Raw genomic sequence first — 19,736 nt, 5'->3', positions numbered from 1 at the left:
TAAGTTAAACTTTTGTACAAAAAAACTTTTAGTGTAATTTTCCAAGTATTATTTTATAAATCGTACGATGTTATACTTTATCTCCCGAACTCAGAGCGTTTAATAGTACTTAAAGGATTCACTTAATGTAAATTTAGTAACTATTCTACAAAGCCTTTACCGACTTTACTGAAGTCATATATATTCGTAGGCGCGAAAAGGAATGATTTAAACAGAGATTGTCGAGTTTAATTAATCGTCAGATTAATAAAAACTGTTTGTTGTGGCTTACGCATCTATAAAAAAAAATAGATCAGAAAATGGCAATTGTCATGGGATTTTGTTAAATTCAATCCATCCGTCTCTTTCTTCTATAGAAACCTCCAAACTGCTATTTAGCAGTCGATATTAAATACGTGAAATATTAACCAATAGTTATACAACATTTTCGCGCCTTTTGCGTCTTGTGTTAGTTCAGCGCTCGGGTTGGACGGTGTTGCTTAGATGTAATAAGGTTTCCTATATTTTTTAAATCATTTATTAAAAAAAAATTGAAATAGTACTATGGGTGTATACTGTGCGTGATTAATAGTGTTTTTTTATGTATAAATTGGACATAAAAATTTAATCATGTTCGCGAAATCTATTTTTAATTGGTGAGTTAATGTGAATTTTTAAATATATAATGATATGTTTTTATTTAAATCGCTGGAAAAGATGTTAATATTTAACAATGGATAATCTTACTAATATTATAAATACGAAAATTTAGATGGATGGATGGATGTTTGTTAGAGTTTATAGCCTAAACGACAAAACGGATCTCGATAAATAGACGTAGAGGATAGTGTGGAAGAACACATACTCGATTATGATTGATTTATTTCCACGCGGACGGAGTCGCCTGCGAAAGTCAGTTTAAATTTAAATTAAAGTAAATTAAAACACTAATTGTAAATAAAAATAAAAATGATAATCTATGTAGAACGCATAGTTACGGGTTCAGTTCCAAGAAGAAGAGAGAAGAGAAGTCAAAAAAAATCAACGTTCAATGTTGAAATTATTCATAATTTAATTAATAACAGTAACATGGAAGAGTCGTGGGTTCGAATGCAGTCAATATAAATTAATTTATTTAAAAATATGTTTACGTGGCTTGAATCCTGTAAAATGCGACTTTAAAAACTTTTTGTCTGCTGTAGAATTAAAAGAAGAAAGGAATTTTGACTATGAGTATTTTGTGTACATTTGGCACGTAAATTGGAGCAGAGGAATGAATTTTATAGAATTATGTCAAAATTGTCATTTGAGTATCAAACCAATTTTACTTGGTTTATAGTTTTCTTAATCTTTTTAATATCTATATGTAACAATATCAATAGCATAGGAACATTTTGATTACGATAGGTTAGCAATTCTATCGAAGAACCTCCGGGTTCTAGGTGGTGTACCTAAGTACTGAGCTATCGGCTTTCGTTGACCGTGACATGGCATGAGCAAAAAATATTAACAATGACAATTAAATAGAAAAACCTCTCGACCGCAAATCCCCTAATCGTGAGGTCAGTGTTACGACTAAGTCATTATTCACAAAAAACAAACATAAATGTAACGATTCAGTCATTATTTGTGTAAAAGATTTTCAGTTAATAAATATTACACTTTATAGTATCGAGAACCTAAGAAGATATTATTCGAATTATCATTAAAATATTTGAAGATAAAATGGGAACGTATTTGGTAATTATTTTAAAGTAGTAATGGTAAGTCACAGAACATATAATTCCCATTATAACTTTTCTAAGAATAAAAACCAGTCACATGTTCGTAAAAAAAACAAACCAAAGAAGATTTTATTCGAAATTTTATTTAAAAAATTGAGGATAAAATGGGAATGTATTGGGAAATAATTTTAAAGTAGTAATGATAAGACACAGAATATAACTATTATTCCTATAATAATTTTCTTACGGATAAAGAGTAGTCACATATTCGTTAAAAACTGAACTAGGGTGGACGGAGTCATAGTCAAAAGTCAGTTAGATTCACGCCTAGATGCCGACCCTGACCAGAGACAATTCGGCCACGCGGCATGCAAATAATACTCGCATAAAAAAACTTCACCTACTATTTCATCTACAATGTATCTCTTTAAAGGTATATTCCCAAATAGATTGTCTTAATCGTCTTGATATTTAGATCTAGTTATCTATGTCCTTGGCCTTTGGAAACTGTTGGTATTCCGAGGATTTAATACACAAGTTGATATAATTTAGTATTCGTATAATCAACAAGTGTTTGGAGTAAAAAATATAGCCTATGTTACTCAGTGATAACGTAGCTTTTTCAGGTTGAAAGAATTTTTGAAAGCGGCCTAGTATTCTTTGCATTTATTTCAATACATACAAAAATACGATTTTCCCCCGTTTTAGGATAAGTATAGAAATAAAGATATACGAGTATGAAGCTATACAATGTGATCGAAACTTTCTATAACGTAACAAGCAGCAGCAATAAATGAATTACTTTTGTCAACTCTAGCTGACCTAGGCCTCGATACGAACAGAGTGTTGTCATAATAACATGTTCCTTTACTTTTTTATATGGAAGCAATATTTTTGTTCTTTTTTTTATTAAAATAAAAGAGAGATATAAATCTGTATCCACCCTATTACCTTTAAGAGGTTATATGTAAATAAAAGATTTTCTTGACTATCATTAATTGGGCCAAATTCCTTCTAGACAATCATGTTCCTGATAGAAAATATTTAAATTATAGTAAAAAAATCTGTTTTATTTCAACTTAATAATCTAATGTTTTTTGGAGTATTAATATTTTTTTAAATTGCACACACTTCGTATAAAAAACAGCAAATACAAAAAATAGCCCAAATCTATAACTATACTATTGTAATAATACGCAACACGTACTTCTTTGTTGCCTAAGATTTCAGCAATTACAGCATATTTTTGAATAATTCTTTTTTTTTAATAAAAAGCCCTACACTTACGTCATGCTTTAGGCTATATATTTTTACGCTGTTAAACTTAGGGGGAAAATGTTTTGGATAAAAACCTTAAAAAAGGCTGGGAAAGAGACCATAAGTTGTTGCCAACATCAAGAAAGAAAAATTGCTAAGGTTTGTCATGTCATTTTGATAATTAGACAAATGTAAACAATAAAACAAAATTATCATAATTTAATGCGGATGAAGCCGTACGGAAACAGCTAGTCATATAGAAACGGTTATTACTTAGTTAAATGCGGTATTGCAAGCTTTTTTACATAATTTTTTCTTTATAAAATTGAGCAAATTAAATTAAAGGCGAATACGAGAACAAGGATGTAAAACTTAAATTATAGGTTTGAATTTTTCATTGTCATGGTCTAATGCAATTTTAAAGCTTTGTTTTCCTTACTTTTAATTGCATATATGAAATAATGTCATCATTAGTTACTAGAAAAGTTTTTTTAATATCGTAAAAACTTTGTAGCAAATGTTATTTTATGTCAGATATTAATAACTCTGATATTTACACGTTTGTATATTTTATTTTAACGTTTATTATTACTAGCTTTCGTCCGCGACTCCGTCCGCTTGAATGTAAAAAAAAAACAAAACTGAGTTGCCTATGGTTTCTTCCAGACTATCCTTTACGTCTATGTCAAATTATATCGAAATCCGTTAAGCCCTTAAGGTACTATAACAAACATCTATCCATCTAAACTTTCGCATTTATAATACTAGTATGATATTTATAAGTATAAAGTAGATATTGACTAATGACGTCATTAGCATTGTTAATAAATGTGGAATAAATAGCAACAGTAACAGAACTGATTTAATAAAGGTCAATAACACTTATGAAGTCGTAACAAATTAATCGAGATGCTCGTGCTACAGATACTAGTGTAAAATAGACAATGAAATAAAATAATTATTTTAACATTTGTAAATTACATTTTCTAACTCACGTGGGGTTATCGCACAAGGTGTTATGAACGTAATATTCTTATTTTAAATGTTTCTATCACAAATTATATTAGCTTAATATCTAAAATTGTTTAGATTTTTTAAAATAATTTTAAATTATTTTCTCAATTAATTTATTATAGTTAAATATTAATTAAGGCTCATTGTTAAAACAATACGTTTTTATTTTTCGAATCTATTCATGTTAATCATCTTTATTTACAGTGATATGGTAGTTTATTGTTTTATTTAAAGCACGAAAAATAAATATCGAACTAACTTAGCTTTTTAAGAAATTTCGACCGCTTCTTAGTACAATTAAGATATTTTTTGTTTTGTGAACTTTTTGCATAATACGAAGTCGTGGCTATCCGAACATTAATGCTAAATTTAACAATTTTTAAAATGTAAGTCATAGTAAACTGAAAATAGAATCCAGAAATTGTTTTCTATTAGTGTTGATTTTTTTTCAATTTTACTTTTAGGCGATGCTGGTGCGTTTTAATCTGCTCGGTATCGATGTCGGCAGCGTATCGCAATCCGTACTTCCGTCAATCACCTAATATCCTGTTCTTTATGGTCGACGATATGGTACGTTTAATATTTTTTTTACCTAATTACGTTTCCTTCAGTGAAACCATCCCTTAAAATAAAATTCAATGTCAGTAATACAGCTGAAGGAAATTTTAGTGCACTTTTCCTACCTATCATTTTCTTATTAGAAAACGGTGGCAAGGAGAACTAGATTTTGCAAAGAAAAGGACAAACAGGGAAGGGAATTATCTGTGTATCTCTCATTTCCTCCGTCTACTAAAGATAGGCAATGCGCAGAGGTTAATTCGCAGGTTTTTTTACCGTAAAATAAAAAAATAAAACTGTTTACGCTTTTGTTCAACTTTCGGTTGACTATAGAGTATTACTTCAAGACTGCAATTGCCATGGAAAAGGTATTAAAGTGACTAACATTTCCAGGGATGGCGGGACGTATCGTGGCACGGCTCAAACCAGATATTAACGCCGAACCTCGACCGTATGGCCTACCAGAGCGTAGTGTTGCAGAGTTACTATAGCGAGGCGATATGCACACCCGCTCGTACTGCCTTACTTACCGGCGTGTATCCTAGCAAACTAGGTAAATATGGAGACGTCATAACTTAACATTACATAAAAAATTACGTAAAAATACAAAATACAATGCATTACAACTAACTTTAAGATTATTATGATCAGCAATGTAAACTATATTCTATGTTCAAATAAAGTGTTAAGTATAGAATTATAGGATGTATTAAATACATGTGCTTGTTAAAGGAATGCACGGTATGCCGCTGTATAACTCAGAAGATAGAGGCATACCGTTGACGCAGAGGCTTTTACCCTCGTACTTGAAAGAGCTGGGCTATGCGACGCATTTGGTTGGAAAATGGCATGTTGGCATGTCGAAAAAAGAATATCTACCCACATCTAGAGGATACGATTCCCACTACGGCATGAGAGGAGGATTCGTTGATTATTACACTTACAATAAAGTCGAAACTGTAAGTAAAATGTTAAATTAAATGTAAGATATTAAGTAACAGGTCTTCTTTTAATTTATACAAATCGAAAAGATGAAAGACTGGCCGTTAATAAGTCCGATACATTAAAAAACAAAACAAGTTTTTTTTTTTTCGTATATAATTCGAATTTTAAAATAAAAAACTGTTGCCTTATTGAAAGTACGTACGAGTTGTTGAACTCTTATTAAGGGAAACTTGTTGCTAGCGTATATTTAAGAGTTTTATGAAAGTTTTGTGACCAAATTGGTACAAGGTCATGGCCACTTGTTATATTATAGGTATTGCAAGTTGCCACTTTCGTGTTTGTCGCACAATTAAAGTATACGTTATGCATAATAATATTTCGAAGACAATTATCCAATATGTAACTATTGAAGACAAATATTACAATATCAAATATTAAGTAATATTTTACCTGTGTAATGTAATGCAACAATGTGTGCCCGTGAGGGGATGTTAGTTTTGATAACGAGATATCGAACAGCGATTGCAGGAAATGAAATAACTGTTTGCGATCGCACTTCCAATTCAATTATACAAAGTATATTACTGCAGTAACACCCAAAACATATATGCAAATTCCAAACAAATAGCCTTATTTAACAATAATAATTTCAATTGCAACATTTTTTGCTTCACCTTTATATTTGTATACTTTATTTCAGTGGCCTAACGGACGTTTGTTATTCGGCGACGATCTATTTTTCAACGATATACCTCAGGAAAAAGAACAACGTTATATCGTAGACGCACTCACACATCAGGCTGTTAGCGGTGAGTTAGTTCCTAAATCAGTTCAGTTGTTACGTTGATTATGGTATTTATTGATAATTATTGAGACCTCTGTATAATCCTAGATGTATTTTTGCTATATGGGTACTTTAAAAATGTATTTATTGGTTCCTTTTTATTACATTTGTAGTGATCAGACATCACAACTCTTCGACTCCACTATTCCTTCACATTACCCACAACGCGCCCCACGCTGGCAATGGCGGCGGCGCTCTCCAGCCACCCTTGTATTCCTCAATCAAACATCGACACATCGCTAACTCCGATCGCCGATTGTATGCAGGTATAATCTTAAGTTTTATTTTGCTTCGCGAAAACAATTTCTATTACCTCCACCATAAATTACATATTTATTCTCATCATCAATCTGCCCTTATCCCTACTAAGGATCGGCACACTATGTGCTGTTTTTCCATTCATATATGAACTCACTCCCTTAAGCATATTCTTCCTCTACCTTTGTAGACATTCAATCTTAATACTTTCTTGTTTATGTCATCATCATCTCTCCGCACATTTACAAATTTAATCTAACATGAATGATTTCATTTCCAGAAATAGTATCACACGTTGACCAAAGTTTCGGTGAAGTAGTCAGAGCTCTTTCAGAAAATGGTATGCTAGATGACACCATTATTATTTTCGCATCAGATAATGGCGCCCCAACTACTGGAGAATTTTCCAACTGGGGCATTAATTTACCATTTAGAGGAAAGAAAAATACACCCTGGGAAGGAGCAGTTAGAGTGCCAGCGTTTATGTGGCATTCATCATTCACACCTGCAGTATGGAACGGTCTAATGCATATAACTGATTGGTTGCCCACATTACTGGCTGCAGCGGGAGGAAAACTTGATAAAACTATTGACGGTGTCAACCAATGGGACTCTATCATTCGGAATTCCAAATCTCAAAGAAATGAGGTTTTAATAGCCATCGAAGACAGCAGTAGAAATATGTATGGTGCTTACAGATCTGGAGATTATAAAGTTGTTATTGGTAACGTCACTGGCGTTAGTAATGATTACTATGGGGAAGAATTTTTGGCAATTAAAGGAAAAGAGCCAGAATATCTACCAAGTTTAAGGTCTTGCGTAGTATCAAGAATATTTGACAGAATGGGTATATATAGACAGAATGAAGATTTTCTAGCAATGAGAAGAGCTACTACAATAGACGCACAGGGACCGTTTACTAATGTAACTTTGTGCATACCGACTCTGAGTAAGTAAATTTGCAACGTAGATTTAATTTTAAGATTCCATTTCTAAAACTGTAGTATGTTTTTTTAGCTCGAGGATGCCTTTATAATGTTCGAGAAGATCCAGGTGAAAGAAATGACTTATGGCAGAGAGAAAACGGTATCGCAACGAGACTGATCAACAGACTTCGAGAACTTTGGGCGCTGCAGATGAGACGTGGTCCGCCCGCCCTTAGTGACGCCGCAGACCCTGCTAATTTTAATTACATCTGGATGCCGTGGATAAAAAGTAACTGTACAACATCAGGAATACCTGATAATTCGAACAAAAATACTGTATCTTATCTAAATTTCGATGAAGGAAAGAGAAATGATGTTAAAAACATACCTTTTCCAACAGTTGTCAATTGCGAAAGTACAACTATACTTAAAAACTTTTTGTGTATCTTAAGAAGTGTTTTCTAGTTCAATTGTTTTAAGTCTTTGTTGATTAATGCAGTGTAAAGTTATATAATTATTTTAGAATGATTATAAAAATCTATGGCGATTTTTACTTTTAGTCAGGACTAAATATAAGAATAATAGATTAATTTATGAGATAAATACCAATACAATGTTATATAATAACATATACTCCGACATACTCCTCCGTTATATTTTTCGTAAATCATTCATAAGGATCAATATTCGTAGAATTTTGATAACGATGAATTCATCGTGAAAATTTAATAAAGAACATATGTGTAGCTACGTATTATTTTGAAGGAGACGAACTATAGCCGTATTTACCTATATTATGGCAATATGATTCCTAACATAACGTTTAGCTAAGTATGAAGTTAAGAATAAATTCGTAATACAAAGCAAATTTGCAAAGGCTTGTTCCTTAAATTATTAATCTTGAAAAAATTATCATTCTATAATATTATAATTGCGAAAGTTTAGATGGATGTATATTTGTAAGATGAACGGATTTCGATGAAATTTGGTATAGACGTAGAGGACAGTCTGGAAAAACACATATTATACGATTTTCATTTTTCTTTAATTCCACTCGGACGAAGTCTTGGGTGAAAGCTAGTAAGTTCACAAGTCATCGTTACGGTATGTAGTAGTGTCAAGATATTGAGGCATACTTAAAATATTTTTGGTCCTACGTAAAAAGGAATCCAAGCTCGCAAGACCAAAAGATCCAGAAAATAAAAAACGAATTGTGAACTGTTCCTATTTGTACAATATTTTCATATTTATTGCATTACAATTTGTGTTTTATGAAAAAACATTTTTTTACGAAAGTTTGTTACAATTTTTTTATTAAAATTAAGACATCAATACTATGTTTTATTTTAACCCATAATTGACTATGACACCTACAAATAAATGCCTAGGTGTTGAGTAATTTTTCTAAAAAATATGAAAAATCAAAAGTATTAAACTTCACTAGAACATATTGGATTTTTTTGTATTTTTGTAATCTGTTACAAAACCATCTAAAAATGCAACAAAATCAACTAATAGCATTTTCTTATGTTTTAAAAGCTCCTGACAAAAAAATACATGCAAAGAAAACAAACATTTTATTAGCAGATCTAAAAATTTATTCAGTTAGCTTGGCTTCAACTATTTGAATATAATTTTTCACAATAAATAAAATTGAAGTGTCTGTATGTTATGTAATATCCATACAAACATATTAGGCGAACATGAAGTATCAACCTTTCTTTTTTTTAATTTCTCTGTTTCTATGTTTATCTTTCTTCAAATCCGCGTATATTTCTGGTGTTTTTTTTTAAATCCGAGCTAAAAGATGGCGGCCGAATGCTAACATTTAAAACTCGTGTGTAAAAATAAAAACTTTTCATAATAAAGAAAACCCTGAAGTAAATTCGTTCAACAGTTAGTAATTTTATTACCTACTTATCGCTTTTATGAACAATTAACTCTTAGATTTGTCATACTCTGTACGTAAACTTACATAAATAAAATCAGTCAGAGTTTCCGGACGTAATTAATAATCAGTTTTGTTTATAAAATATAGATGAGTGAGGTCGCATTCTCACCCGTTGTGAAATGGCGATGAAATGGTGCGTAATTATCATAACAATGCATTTAACTTACATATAAGAGGGTAGCAATGAGATCTGGCGGCGTAGGCTATGTATGGTAGCCGATATATCTCGAGCACGGGAACAAGAATCCTGTGTGCTGTAGATTTTTTAAATATTTTATATTGTTGTTCAATTAAGGAGTCTGAACATAAGATAAAAAATTGTGCTTTTATTTTCTCAAGTTTCAAAGTGGGCAACGTTTTAAAATATTTTTGTCATTATTCGTAAAATTGATGTATTTATCTTAAAATATCGTAAAATCTTGACATTTAATTGACCGAATCAGCGTGTTAGTTTATTTACGTGAAGATAGCGTCGTGTATATGTTTTCTGAAGTCAGATCATATCAATCGGTTGGACAGATCGTGCGGTGGCACCTAGTGAGAAACAAATAAGAAGAAAATCTAAGAAATATCGGATATTCCGGAATAAAACTTAAGGTAACTTCTGCTCATTAATGTATATCCAAATTAATTATTAATAATGGTGAAAATCTAAAAAAAACGTAATGACAAATGATTAATCACAGTAGTTTTAATTTAGTTTTATTTTTTGACATTTATAAGCGATCGAAAAATAAAATGATAAATTTAAAAATTAACGTCTGGTGTGACAGTAAAATTAAATTATTAAGTGAATCGTTACGTGATAAAATTAATTTTAATATCAGATTAATTAACTTGGATCCCTTTTGATATAAATACATATGTAAAAAAAGTGTATATTTTTAACAAGAAATATGTTATTACGAAGACAAAAATCTACCAAACACGACGACAAAAAGTATAAAGAAGTAAAAATAATTTATTAACTTTGCTTTCATGATTTTAGCAATTGCGATGTTATATAAATCACGATATTTTACGTTATATCAAGTTCCTTGGGTCAAATAGACAAAGTTATATTATTTAGAATACCAATCAATAAATGATTAAACTCAAGGATTTAACTCTGTACGCGTTTACGTAAATCAATGCCGTGAAATGATTATCTCATCTAACATTGAATGATTTGAAAATAACGTTTAATATTACTATAGACAATAAATTGTACACTTTAATTGAAGAAAACGATAACATTTCTACAAATTTCTCGTTGCGCATAATCTAAGGAAAACCGTGGATAATCTTGATAAATTCCATACTTTTAAAATTGATACTTCAACGTTTAGAATACAAAGAACTTACATAAAAATAATAACAAAATTCTGATGCTGCCTAGATAAATTAGCACGCTTTGTACTTATAATGAGGAAATGCATCGTTACACGCATTTTTATACTGTTATCTTTTGTTTACCATAATTATTATTATTTATCATAATAACCATTACAATTATAGATACAATTAATGTCTTTTACATATCGTTCATAAAAATGTCTGTTAAGGGTCAGGTCATTAACCTATGTAATATTCACCGATAATGATACATTAATTTCTAACGCTATGATATTTGCTATATTAATGTAAATTTGAACCGATCTTATCATATTACAATATTTTTATCGTTAGCTGTCAATTGTTTTACACGTGAGTGTTACAAATGTGAAGATCTGAAGATTAGATTGTCTTGCCATGGGCTGCCTACAGAAATGTTACAAAATATTGTCATCTCTTTCATTACCTTCGGAATAAATGAGATAATTATATGTATATGTTTTGATAGTGGAAACTCACGATTGGAATAATGTGATACTTAACGATTACTTTTAGGAGCAATTTTATCGTACGAATATAGTAAAAGAAACAAAAAGCAAATAAAGAACGAAAGCCACATGTTCTCCATACGAATTTCATAAAAAACATGTCTGTTTTTGGCCAGTGCTGTTTAACATCTTCGTTTATACATTCAAACCATTAGTCGTTAGTGTATTTTTAATTTCAGAATGTGCTCAAGAAACTTGTTACTCGTACTCCTAATTATGATATTAATGTCAAACGCAGAGAAAGTTGAAGGGCAGTGGAAGAGACCAAATGTCATCTTCATTATTGCGGATGATATGGTAAGTTTTTTTTAACAGACAAATTCACCTCATAATTGTGCAACGGCTACATCAAAATGGCCATATTCGTTTTTTTCTTTATCGTCTTTATTTACGGTTTATTGGTCTGTTATTCCAATTACAAATTTAATAAAGGCTCCCTTTTTTCAGGGTTATGATGATGTTAGCTTTCACGGCTCGAATCAGATCATGACGCCGAACATCGACCTGCTGGCGTACACAGGCGTTGCCTTGGAGAGATACTACACTCATGCTGCATGCACGCCTTCGCGCTCTGCTCTACTCACTGGCAAATATGCTCATGTCATAGGTTAGTAATTGAAATGAGGATAAAAACGGTTCTCGAATAGACATGTATGAGAAAAACTCAAGAATGTGTTTACAATGAACCTCTTTGCTTTTCATGTTCATCAATGTATCATATTCTAGGCATGCAAGGATATCCTTTAACAAACAGTGAAGATAGAGGTTTGCCAGTAACTGAGAAAATTATGCCGCAGTATTTCAAAGAGCTCGGTTACGCCACGCACTTGGTCGGCAAATGGCACGTCGGCCAATCCCGTACCGAGTTCCTGCCAACGATGCGGGGATTTGATACACATTTTGGTCACAGAGGGGGTTTTATAGACTACTATGAATATACACTCCAGGAAGAGGTAATTTATGTGTACTCGTAGCAATTTCATGTCTATAGAATGAAAGAAGCAAATGATTTATCATAATAAAATCTTGTTACAGAATGGAGTTGAGGAAGTGACTGGATTCGGACTATTTAGAAATTTAAGCGTTGCCTGGAATGATGAGGGTTATATTACCGATCTTTACACCAAGGAGGCAAAATCAAGTAAGGCCCTAAGTATTTTTAAATAAGAAAGTATACATTTTCAGTTCGTTTCCGATTATTCTTCTAAATTGGTTGAAGTTCGGTAGCCTGGGTCCCTTAATGATAAGGCTGTAATTTGATACCAAAATTGTTTTCCATTTCAGTAATTATGGCACACGATGATTCTCAGCCGTTATTTCTAGTAGTAGCACACAACGCACCACATTCTGCTAACGAGGCGGCTGTACTGCAAGCACCTCCTGAAGCAGTTAGAGCCATGCGGCACATTGAGTCACCACAAAGAAGAATTTACGCAGGTGACTACGTATCTCGAACAGAGCTCAAAGATTTACACAAAAATACATAAAGTACAATAAAACAATTGATATCTTTTTTAATGTTGCTGTAAACATTTTTCAGGCATGGTCAAAAAGCTTGACGAAAGCGTTGGTGAAATTGTTAAAACACTATTAGAAAAGAATATTCTTAATAACACTATCATCGTGTTCGTATCCGATAATGGCGGTATGACATCGGGAGATTCAATGAATTATGCATCTAATTGGCCTTTGCGAGGTCTTAAAATGACTCCATTTGAGGGTGGTATTAGAGTTAACGGATTAATATGGTCTCAGAATTTGACTGAAGATAGTCATTCTTGGAAAGGATATTTTCATGTGTCTGACTGGTTACCGACTTTGATGAAAGCTGTAGGTGCAGATCCGCCATTAGGAATTGATGGCTTCGATTTGTGGGATAACATTGTTAAAAATAAACCCTCTAAAAGGACTGAATTGTACGAGTTTGATGATATTGGGGGGTATTTTACAATTATTTATAACGAGTACAAACTGGTGACAGGACATATACCAACTGAATTCGGGGATTATCAAGGTGGTGAAGAACTTAAATCTATTATAGGAAATGGACCTGATTATAATGAAACTCTACAAAGTAGTGTCATGTATGATGTGCTCTGCAGTATGGGTAAACAATTTGATTTTGAAAAAGCTAAGCTGCGAGACAAATTGAGATTAACTTGCAGCAAAGAGGTCAAGGAAAAGTCTCACATTTGCTTTCCACAAAACAGTAAGTTATTAACAAACGAAATTATAACATAGTTTTTGTTTTACAAAGTTAAGATAACTTATTATTCCTTCATCAGAAATCTAAGAGTTCTCGAAGTTGAATAAGCTTAATTTTCTAATCTACTTTTTTTTAGCTCTGTGGTGCTTGTACAATGTCATAGAGGACCCGTGTGAAACCAAAAACCTGAGCAAGAACAACTACAGATTTATTCGCAGCATGTTGAATCGTCTACAAAAGGAAATAACTAGGAGCATACCTAGGCAACAAGTGAAAAGGGACCCAAGATCTTCACCGCGACTACATAATTACACTTGGGATGTTTGGGCTGACGACATCAACCCCAATATAGTTAAAAGTTAAGACTTTATTCGTTAAATACGCAATTAATTCGTATAGTTAATAAGTGTGATCATATTAGAACTAAATACTAGTTTTAAAATAATATTATTCACAATGTTTTGCATGCAGTACAAATGTTTATAGCTTTAGAAATGCATTATTCCTAAAGAGGAGGTTAAATCCAATTAAGTTAAATTTTCCTTTCTTACCAAACACAAAGTTGTTAAGTTGAGAACATTAATATTTCAGCGAGTCGTCAACATACTTAAAAAAATTATGAACCGTTAGACATGACTAGCTTGTATTTTAAATTATTTCAAATTAAATGTTTTTACGTTAATTTTAAGGTAAAGACTGCGACTGTGTCTAAATAATAAAATAAATAATTAAAGACTTGTTAAGGAACCTCATTTAAGACGCCGTTAGTTATTTTTTTCACAAAAACATTTTTTTTTCTATCACAATTGTGTTTTAAAAAGTATTATAACATCTTTATATTTATTTTAATGATTGTTTTAAAGTTATCGTGAGATCTGCGTATGTTAGTTTTTTTTTGAACGTACATATATTTCTCTTTTTTTTTAAATATATCATCAGCCTTTATTATACACCTCACATACGAGTAAAAAGAACATTGTATGTTAACTTCGCCTTAAAAGTAAGCTTTTCGAAATACTTAACGTTTTCTGGCACTTACCTTACTCTTTTTAACTTTGAAAGACGTTTTTCTAAACATAATGGAAATTGATTTTAATAAAATGTTTAATATAATGATATTTGCTATGCGAGTGAATAGATGCCACCCGGACATAGCGCGAGATAGGAAATGGGCTCTGCAATTTATTTGTGTGCACGGAATATTTTTTATAATGTTCTGTGCTTTGGTTTACAGCATTATCTTTTGTGATATAAAGAACAAAGACTTCACTCAGGCATGTTCGAATGGCGCCATATGCATTGTGTTCATTGTTGTCACGTTTAAATATTGCGTTATGTTATATTATCAAAAATTATTTAAAAATATGATACAGATAATGAAAAATGACTACAAATTATCTACAGAGTTGCCATTAGAGGAGCGAGAAATTGTATTACACTTTGCTTTAAAAGGCAAAGGGGTTATGAAATTCTGGCTTATAATATCTATCTGTACAGCAAGTCTGTTTCCAGTGAAAGCTATTGTTTTAATGATTTATTACAAGATTATTGGGGATTTTAAATTCGTACTTCTTTACGATTTGACGTATCCTGCAGGATTAGAAGAACATAAAAATGAACCTGGCACATTCGCCTTTCTATACTTAGCTTTCTTTTTTTATGATTTCTACGCAATGTTTATGTATATAGCGTTTGTACCGCTGGGACCTATATTTATGCTACATGTGTGTGGTCAGCTGGAACTTGTTAAGAAAAGAGTGTTAACTATCTATCCTAATAATTTATTTGATAACGAGAAGGTTTTGAATCAATTTAAAGATATTATAGTACATTTGCAGAACATATACAGGTCTGTTTAAAATATCACATCCATTTGTTTTCCTGTTATATTGTTATTTTATAAATTCTTGTATTATTGCTTATAGTTTTGTAGAGGATTTAAAGACCAGCTTTAAATTATTGTACGAAATGACGTTGAAGGCTACAATACTAATACTTCCTATTACATTTTTTTTTGTAATACAGGTACGGATTTAGGTTATTTTAAAGCATTGTTTTACTTGATATACGTGAATTTTATTTTCAAATTATTACATAACTTTTACTGTTACAGTCTTTTAAAAATGGTGAAGTTAGTTTGGAGTTTATTACAATAATTATCGGGACTATATCAATAAATGGCATTCCTTGCTACTACAGCGACTTATTAATGGAGACGGTAAGTCACTTTTAACAGTGGTAGAACTCGCTTTAACATCTTCGCACGAATGGGCCGGCTCGCCCTGTGAAATACCAAGACCACACAGAAGACATGCGTGAAGTGGAAGCAATTCCGCGAGCCTTAATTAGTAAAAAAAAAAAGTTATTTTTACTAATTAAGGCTCATCTTTATCCATCTATTCTATTTTGTAGAGTCGCTCTAACATAACTTATAAAGTCAAATTTGTTTTTTTCATTTTTATTCCGTTGTCGTAAAGAATTTTCTCTTAAAAAATCATTTAAATTAAATTTTGTTCCGTGTTAAATAATCACAGGCATACGATTCAAATTGAGACTTTTGAGACCCTTACTACTTTTTTTTATTACGACTAGCTGTTGCTCGCGACTTCATCTACATGGAATTGAAAAATATATAGCCTATATTATGCAGTGGCATGTAGCTTCTTGATGGGAAAAGATTTATAAAATCAACCTAGATTTTTTTGAGTTATTTCAATACATACAGAAATACAAATCTCACCTCTTTATAACATTGGTATAGATTTTACAAAACATAAGATGTAGGCAATGAAATTACTTTGATCGTATCTGTAATTGCGGTTGTTACAGGGTGAAAGTGTGCGCTTAGCTATCTACTCATCTAAATGGGAAATGTACTGGGACAAACGAGTGCGTTCAATAATTCTTGTGGCACTAGTCCGCACAGAGAGACCTGTCGCAGTTCGCTCTATGTTCCGACCTTTATGTCTTGACGCACTTACTGATGTAAGTTGAACATGATTTTCCATAGATTGTTGTATGAATTTTTGGGAACTAGAACGCAGTTACATTACAACTTTACCTTGATGTTTTAATAGTAATGAAAATTATATTTTTGCTTTTAATTTTCAGGTTTTTCACCAATCTTACGCGTTATTTAACTTAATGAATGCTGCGTGGAATTAATAAATTTATTTTTAATAATATGCACTTTTGTCCTACTATATAAATAAAATACTGTACTTAAGTTGTTAAATACTATTTGCTTTGCACGGAAAAAAAATTGAATACAATAAATTGACAATCCGTCGAATACTACTACTAATCTATATCTATATCTATACTATTATAATGAAGTGTAAACACACACTTCTTTGTTGCCTAAGATGTCAGCAATTACAGCATATTCTTGAATAATTCTTTTTTTAATAAAAAGCCCTACACTTACGTCACGCTTTAGGCTATTTCACGCCATTAAACTTAGGGGGTAAATATTTTGGATAAAAAACCTAATGTGGGAAAGAGACCATAAGTTGCTGCCAACATCAAGGAAGCAAGATTGCCAAGGTCTATCATGTCATGTCATTTTGACATTTGGTATTGATAATTTGACAAATGTAATCAATAAAATAATTTTTTTATAATTTCATGCGGATGAAGCCGCACCGGAACAGCTAGTTATGAATGAAATAACTGTTTTTTTAGTACGTAATTAGTCACATTGAACTACCGCCGTGCACCTATGTTATTGTATTTATACAGCTTCTCTAAACATGCCTGTTAATTGTTTAAAATTACGTGAAATATAAAAGGGAATACCGAGCTTCAGTACCTAATGAGGCGTTTTGTGTTCATTCGGCCGTTCTTTGATCATGGCGTGACAAAGGGGAAATTTGGCGACAGTTGTTCATTCGGTTGACGTAGCGTCATATTTAATTAACACTTTAATTTAATTTTAGCTCGAAATTAACAATTTAACTTTTTAATTTCCAAAATATTGTCACATTCCCCGAATAAATTATATCAGTCCTGAAATTTTGTGATAACTTGGTTAAGAAAGAAGTGTCTCAAATCACGAATTTCTAATTTGAAAAATGGTAAGATCTAGTGAAAAGGGGGTAGTTGTTTCAGTATTAAAATTTAAAAGTACGTGTATGTTTTCTTTTCCTTCATTTTAATTAACGCGTAATGGTTCACAACGTAACACTACAAGCCATTTGGCAAGAAACGAGGAAATAACACATTTGATATGAATGTAAAAAAATATGCAAGATATGCCGGCGCCTTTGATTTATAAAAGTACGATTCCCATTTACAGTTATTTAGTATCGAACTTTTATTTCCCATTAAATATAACGAAGTGAGTTGATAAAAAGTGCTATGTTTCGATAGAAATTATCGCTACAAATAATATAAATCGAACCTATGGTAGTGAAACACGTTTTTTTTTGGATTTCAATTCCAAATACCCGCAGTGTAACAGCCGTTGCTAAAATTTTAACAGGAATGTTTTTTACATTTCCCAATTTATCCCTGTTATTGCAAACCATTTTCTATTTAGCTAGAACTTTTGGACCAAAAAGTATTGTGCAGAATACTTTTGTTCGCGATTACTTAAATATTTAAAGCATTTTCGTTTAAATCTATCTACACTATTATAATAAAGCATAAACTTCTTTGTTGCCTAAGATTTTAGCAATTACAGCATTTTTTTGAATAGTCCTTTTTCAACAAAAAGCCCTACGCTTACGTCACGCTTTAGTCTATACATTTTCACGCCATTCAACTTAGGGGGTAAATATTTGTGGGAAAGAGACCATAACTTGCTGCCAACATCAAGGAAGCAAGATTGTCAAGTTTTGTCATGTCATGTCAGTTTGACATTTGTAATTGATAATTTGACAAATGTAAACAACAAACTAAAATTTTCATAATTTCATGCGGATGAAGTCCCACGGGAACAGCTAGTCAGAAATAATTGTTTTTCTTGACCAAATATTACACAGCTTTATTTATTACTAAAAATCTACAATCTATGGAGGTAGAAGTTACGGTTACGACAGTAAACAATAAAATGATGTGATATTAAATATCATTTTGCTATTATAAATTTTATTTTAATAATATTAAAATCCAATGACCGATAGCTTTAGAACTGGATACGAGAGTGAAATAAGAATTTAGGAACTCTTTAACTATAAAAGTATAAAAAGTATAAAAAAGGATAAACTTTGACTATAAAAGTAATTTGCATAAGCAGAGGAACATCTGGCTCTTCTGAGTAATTTCGCTTTAAAGGAATACGTTGTAAAATTCTTTAAAGGAACGGTATAGGAATAAAATTGTTATCTAAAGTTTATTCTTTAAATTTAATATAGCCAATTGATTAAATAAACAAATATCGCTTCGTGGTTTAAACATAAAAGAATGTCAAAGTTAAATTAGAAGTTGATTAACTTTAGCAAAATAATTAAGTTTAGTGTGTTAACTTGTTCATGTTCTTTGACAAAGTTTACTATTTAACTAGCAATCTTCGACATGCTTGGCAAATTAATTAAAACTTTGTCTTGTAACTTGCCGACTACAAAATGCTCCTACTAGAAAAAAATGTAATAAACCGCAATGCTATAACTCGAAAAATTAAAAAAAAACTATTGAAATTAATCTGAAATTGGTGTTTTTTAGTGTCTGAAATTTGTTAACCCAGACTAAAAAAATTGCAAGAGTTAATGACTTGTCAATGTCACAACCTTTGTTAACATTTTACATGTACATTTGAATTTCAACTGTTACAAAATTACTCAAAATTGCACATTGCGTTTCCTTTTCAATTTATTTCGTTCACCGCAAAAAGTAACGTACATTGTTGATAAATTACGCAACAAGGCGTGATTTTATTAAACTTCATGATATCAAAATTGCACGTTGCGCAGAGGTTCAAAACATCCGACGTGCAATTTGTAAATTTCCAGTGAGTTTTTAACCTCTGTTTCAGTCAAATACAAGTCATATGACCACTCACAATTCAATATTTGTCCAACTGTAGGAAATCCATAAGATCTACAAAGTCAAACAAAGATATTTTAATACCCAAAAAAAAAATGCCCTCACGCGGGTAAAAGAAATGTAAACTAGAATATCCAAGAAAAAGGAATTAGAAGATTTTCCCGGCTCAGTTCATTTCCTTTTAACTCTTGTCGACAGAACCTTGTTATCTGTTAGAAAGAAACTTG

The 19,736-nt window shown here is 31.5% G+C and overlaps 4 protein-coding genes across 6 annotated transcripts; all 4 read left to right on the top strand.

The window, feature by feature from the left end:
• The first annotated feature begins 527 nt into the window (after positions 1-527).
• LOC106103803 (arylsulfatase B-like) lies at positions 528-8,456 on the top strand. 2 transcript variants are annotated; one of them, XM_013283687.1, is made up of 8 exons: positions 528-635; positions 4,439-4,544; positions 4,926-5,085; positions 5,265-5,491; positions 6,178-6,286; positions 6,435-6,587; positions 6,860-7,528; positions 7,597-8,456. In XM_013283687.1, exons 1-8 carry the CDS (start codon positions 610-612, stop codon positions 7,968-7,970), a joined length of 1,824 nt encoding a protein of 607 aa, XP_013139141.1. In that variant the 5' UTR covers positions 528-609; the 3' UTR covers positions 7,971-8,456. The 2 variants fall into 2 exon arrangements, with proteins under 2 accessions (XP_013139141.1, XP_013139142.1); XM_013283688.1 differs by lacking the exon at positions 528-635 and adding an exon at positions 1,298-1,541.
• A 1,514-nt stretch (positions 8,457-9,970) lies between these two features.
• On the top strand, positions 9,971-14,218 carry LOC106103804 (arylsulfatase B-like). Of its 2 annotated transcripts, XM_013283689.1 has the most exons (8): positions 9,971-10,053; positions 11,498-11,615; positions 11,766-11,925; positions 12,045-12,271; positions 12,354-12,459; positions 12,603-12,755; positions 12,859-13,527; positions 13,661-14,218. In XM_013283689.1, the coding sequence occupies exons 2-8, from the start codon at positions 11,499-11,501 to the stop codon at positions 13,885-13,887; spliced, it is 1,659 nt and encodes a 552-aa protein (XP_013139143.1). In that variant the 5' UTR covers positions 9,971-10,053; position 11,498; the 3' UTR covers positions 13,888-14,218. The 2 variants fall into 2 exon arrangements, with proteins under 2 accessions (XP_013139143.1, XP_013139144.1); XM_013283690.1 differs by lacking the exon at positions 9,971-10,053 and having other exon boundaries at positions 11,474-11,615.
• A 385-nt stretch (positions 14,219-14,603) lies between these two features.
• On the top strand, positions 14,604-15,383 carry LOC106103473. Its single transcript, XM_013283253.1, has one exon. The coding sequence runs from the start codon at positions 14,604-14,606 to the stop codon at positions 15,381-15,383; it is 780 nt and encodes a 259-aa protein (XP_013138707.1).
• A 109-nt stretch (positions 15,384-15,492) lies between these two features.
• Positions 15,493-16,689, top strand: LOC106103472 (odorant receptor 65a-like). The gene is made up of 4 exons (XM_013283252.1): positions 15,493-15,549; positions 15,638-15,742; positions 16,354-16,509; positions 16,636-16,689. Exons 1-4 carry the CDS (start codon positions 15,493-15,495, stop codon positions 16,687-16,689), a joined length of 372 nt encoding a protein of 123 aa, XP_013138706.1.
• Positions 16,690-19,736: the final 3,047 nt, after the last annotated feature.

The sequence above is a fragment of the Papilio polytes genome, unplaced genomic scaffold, assembly GCF_000836215.1.
Source record: "Papilio polytes unplaced genomic scaffold, Ppol_1.0 DF823731.1, whole genome shotgun sequence".
Classification (NCBI taxonomy): Eukaryota; Metazoa; Arthropoda; class Insecta; order Lepidoptera; family Papilionidae; genus Papilio; species Papilio polytes.
Note: the sequence above shows the minus strand (reverse complement) of the source record. Positions and strands in the feature narration are given on the sequence as shown.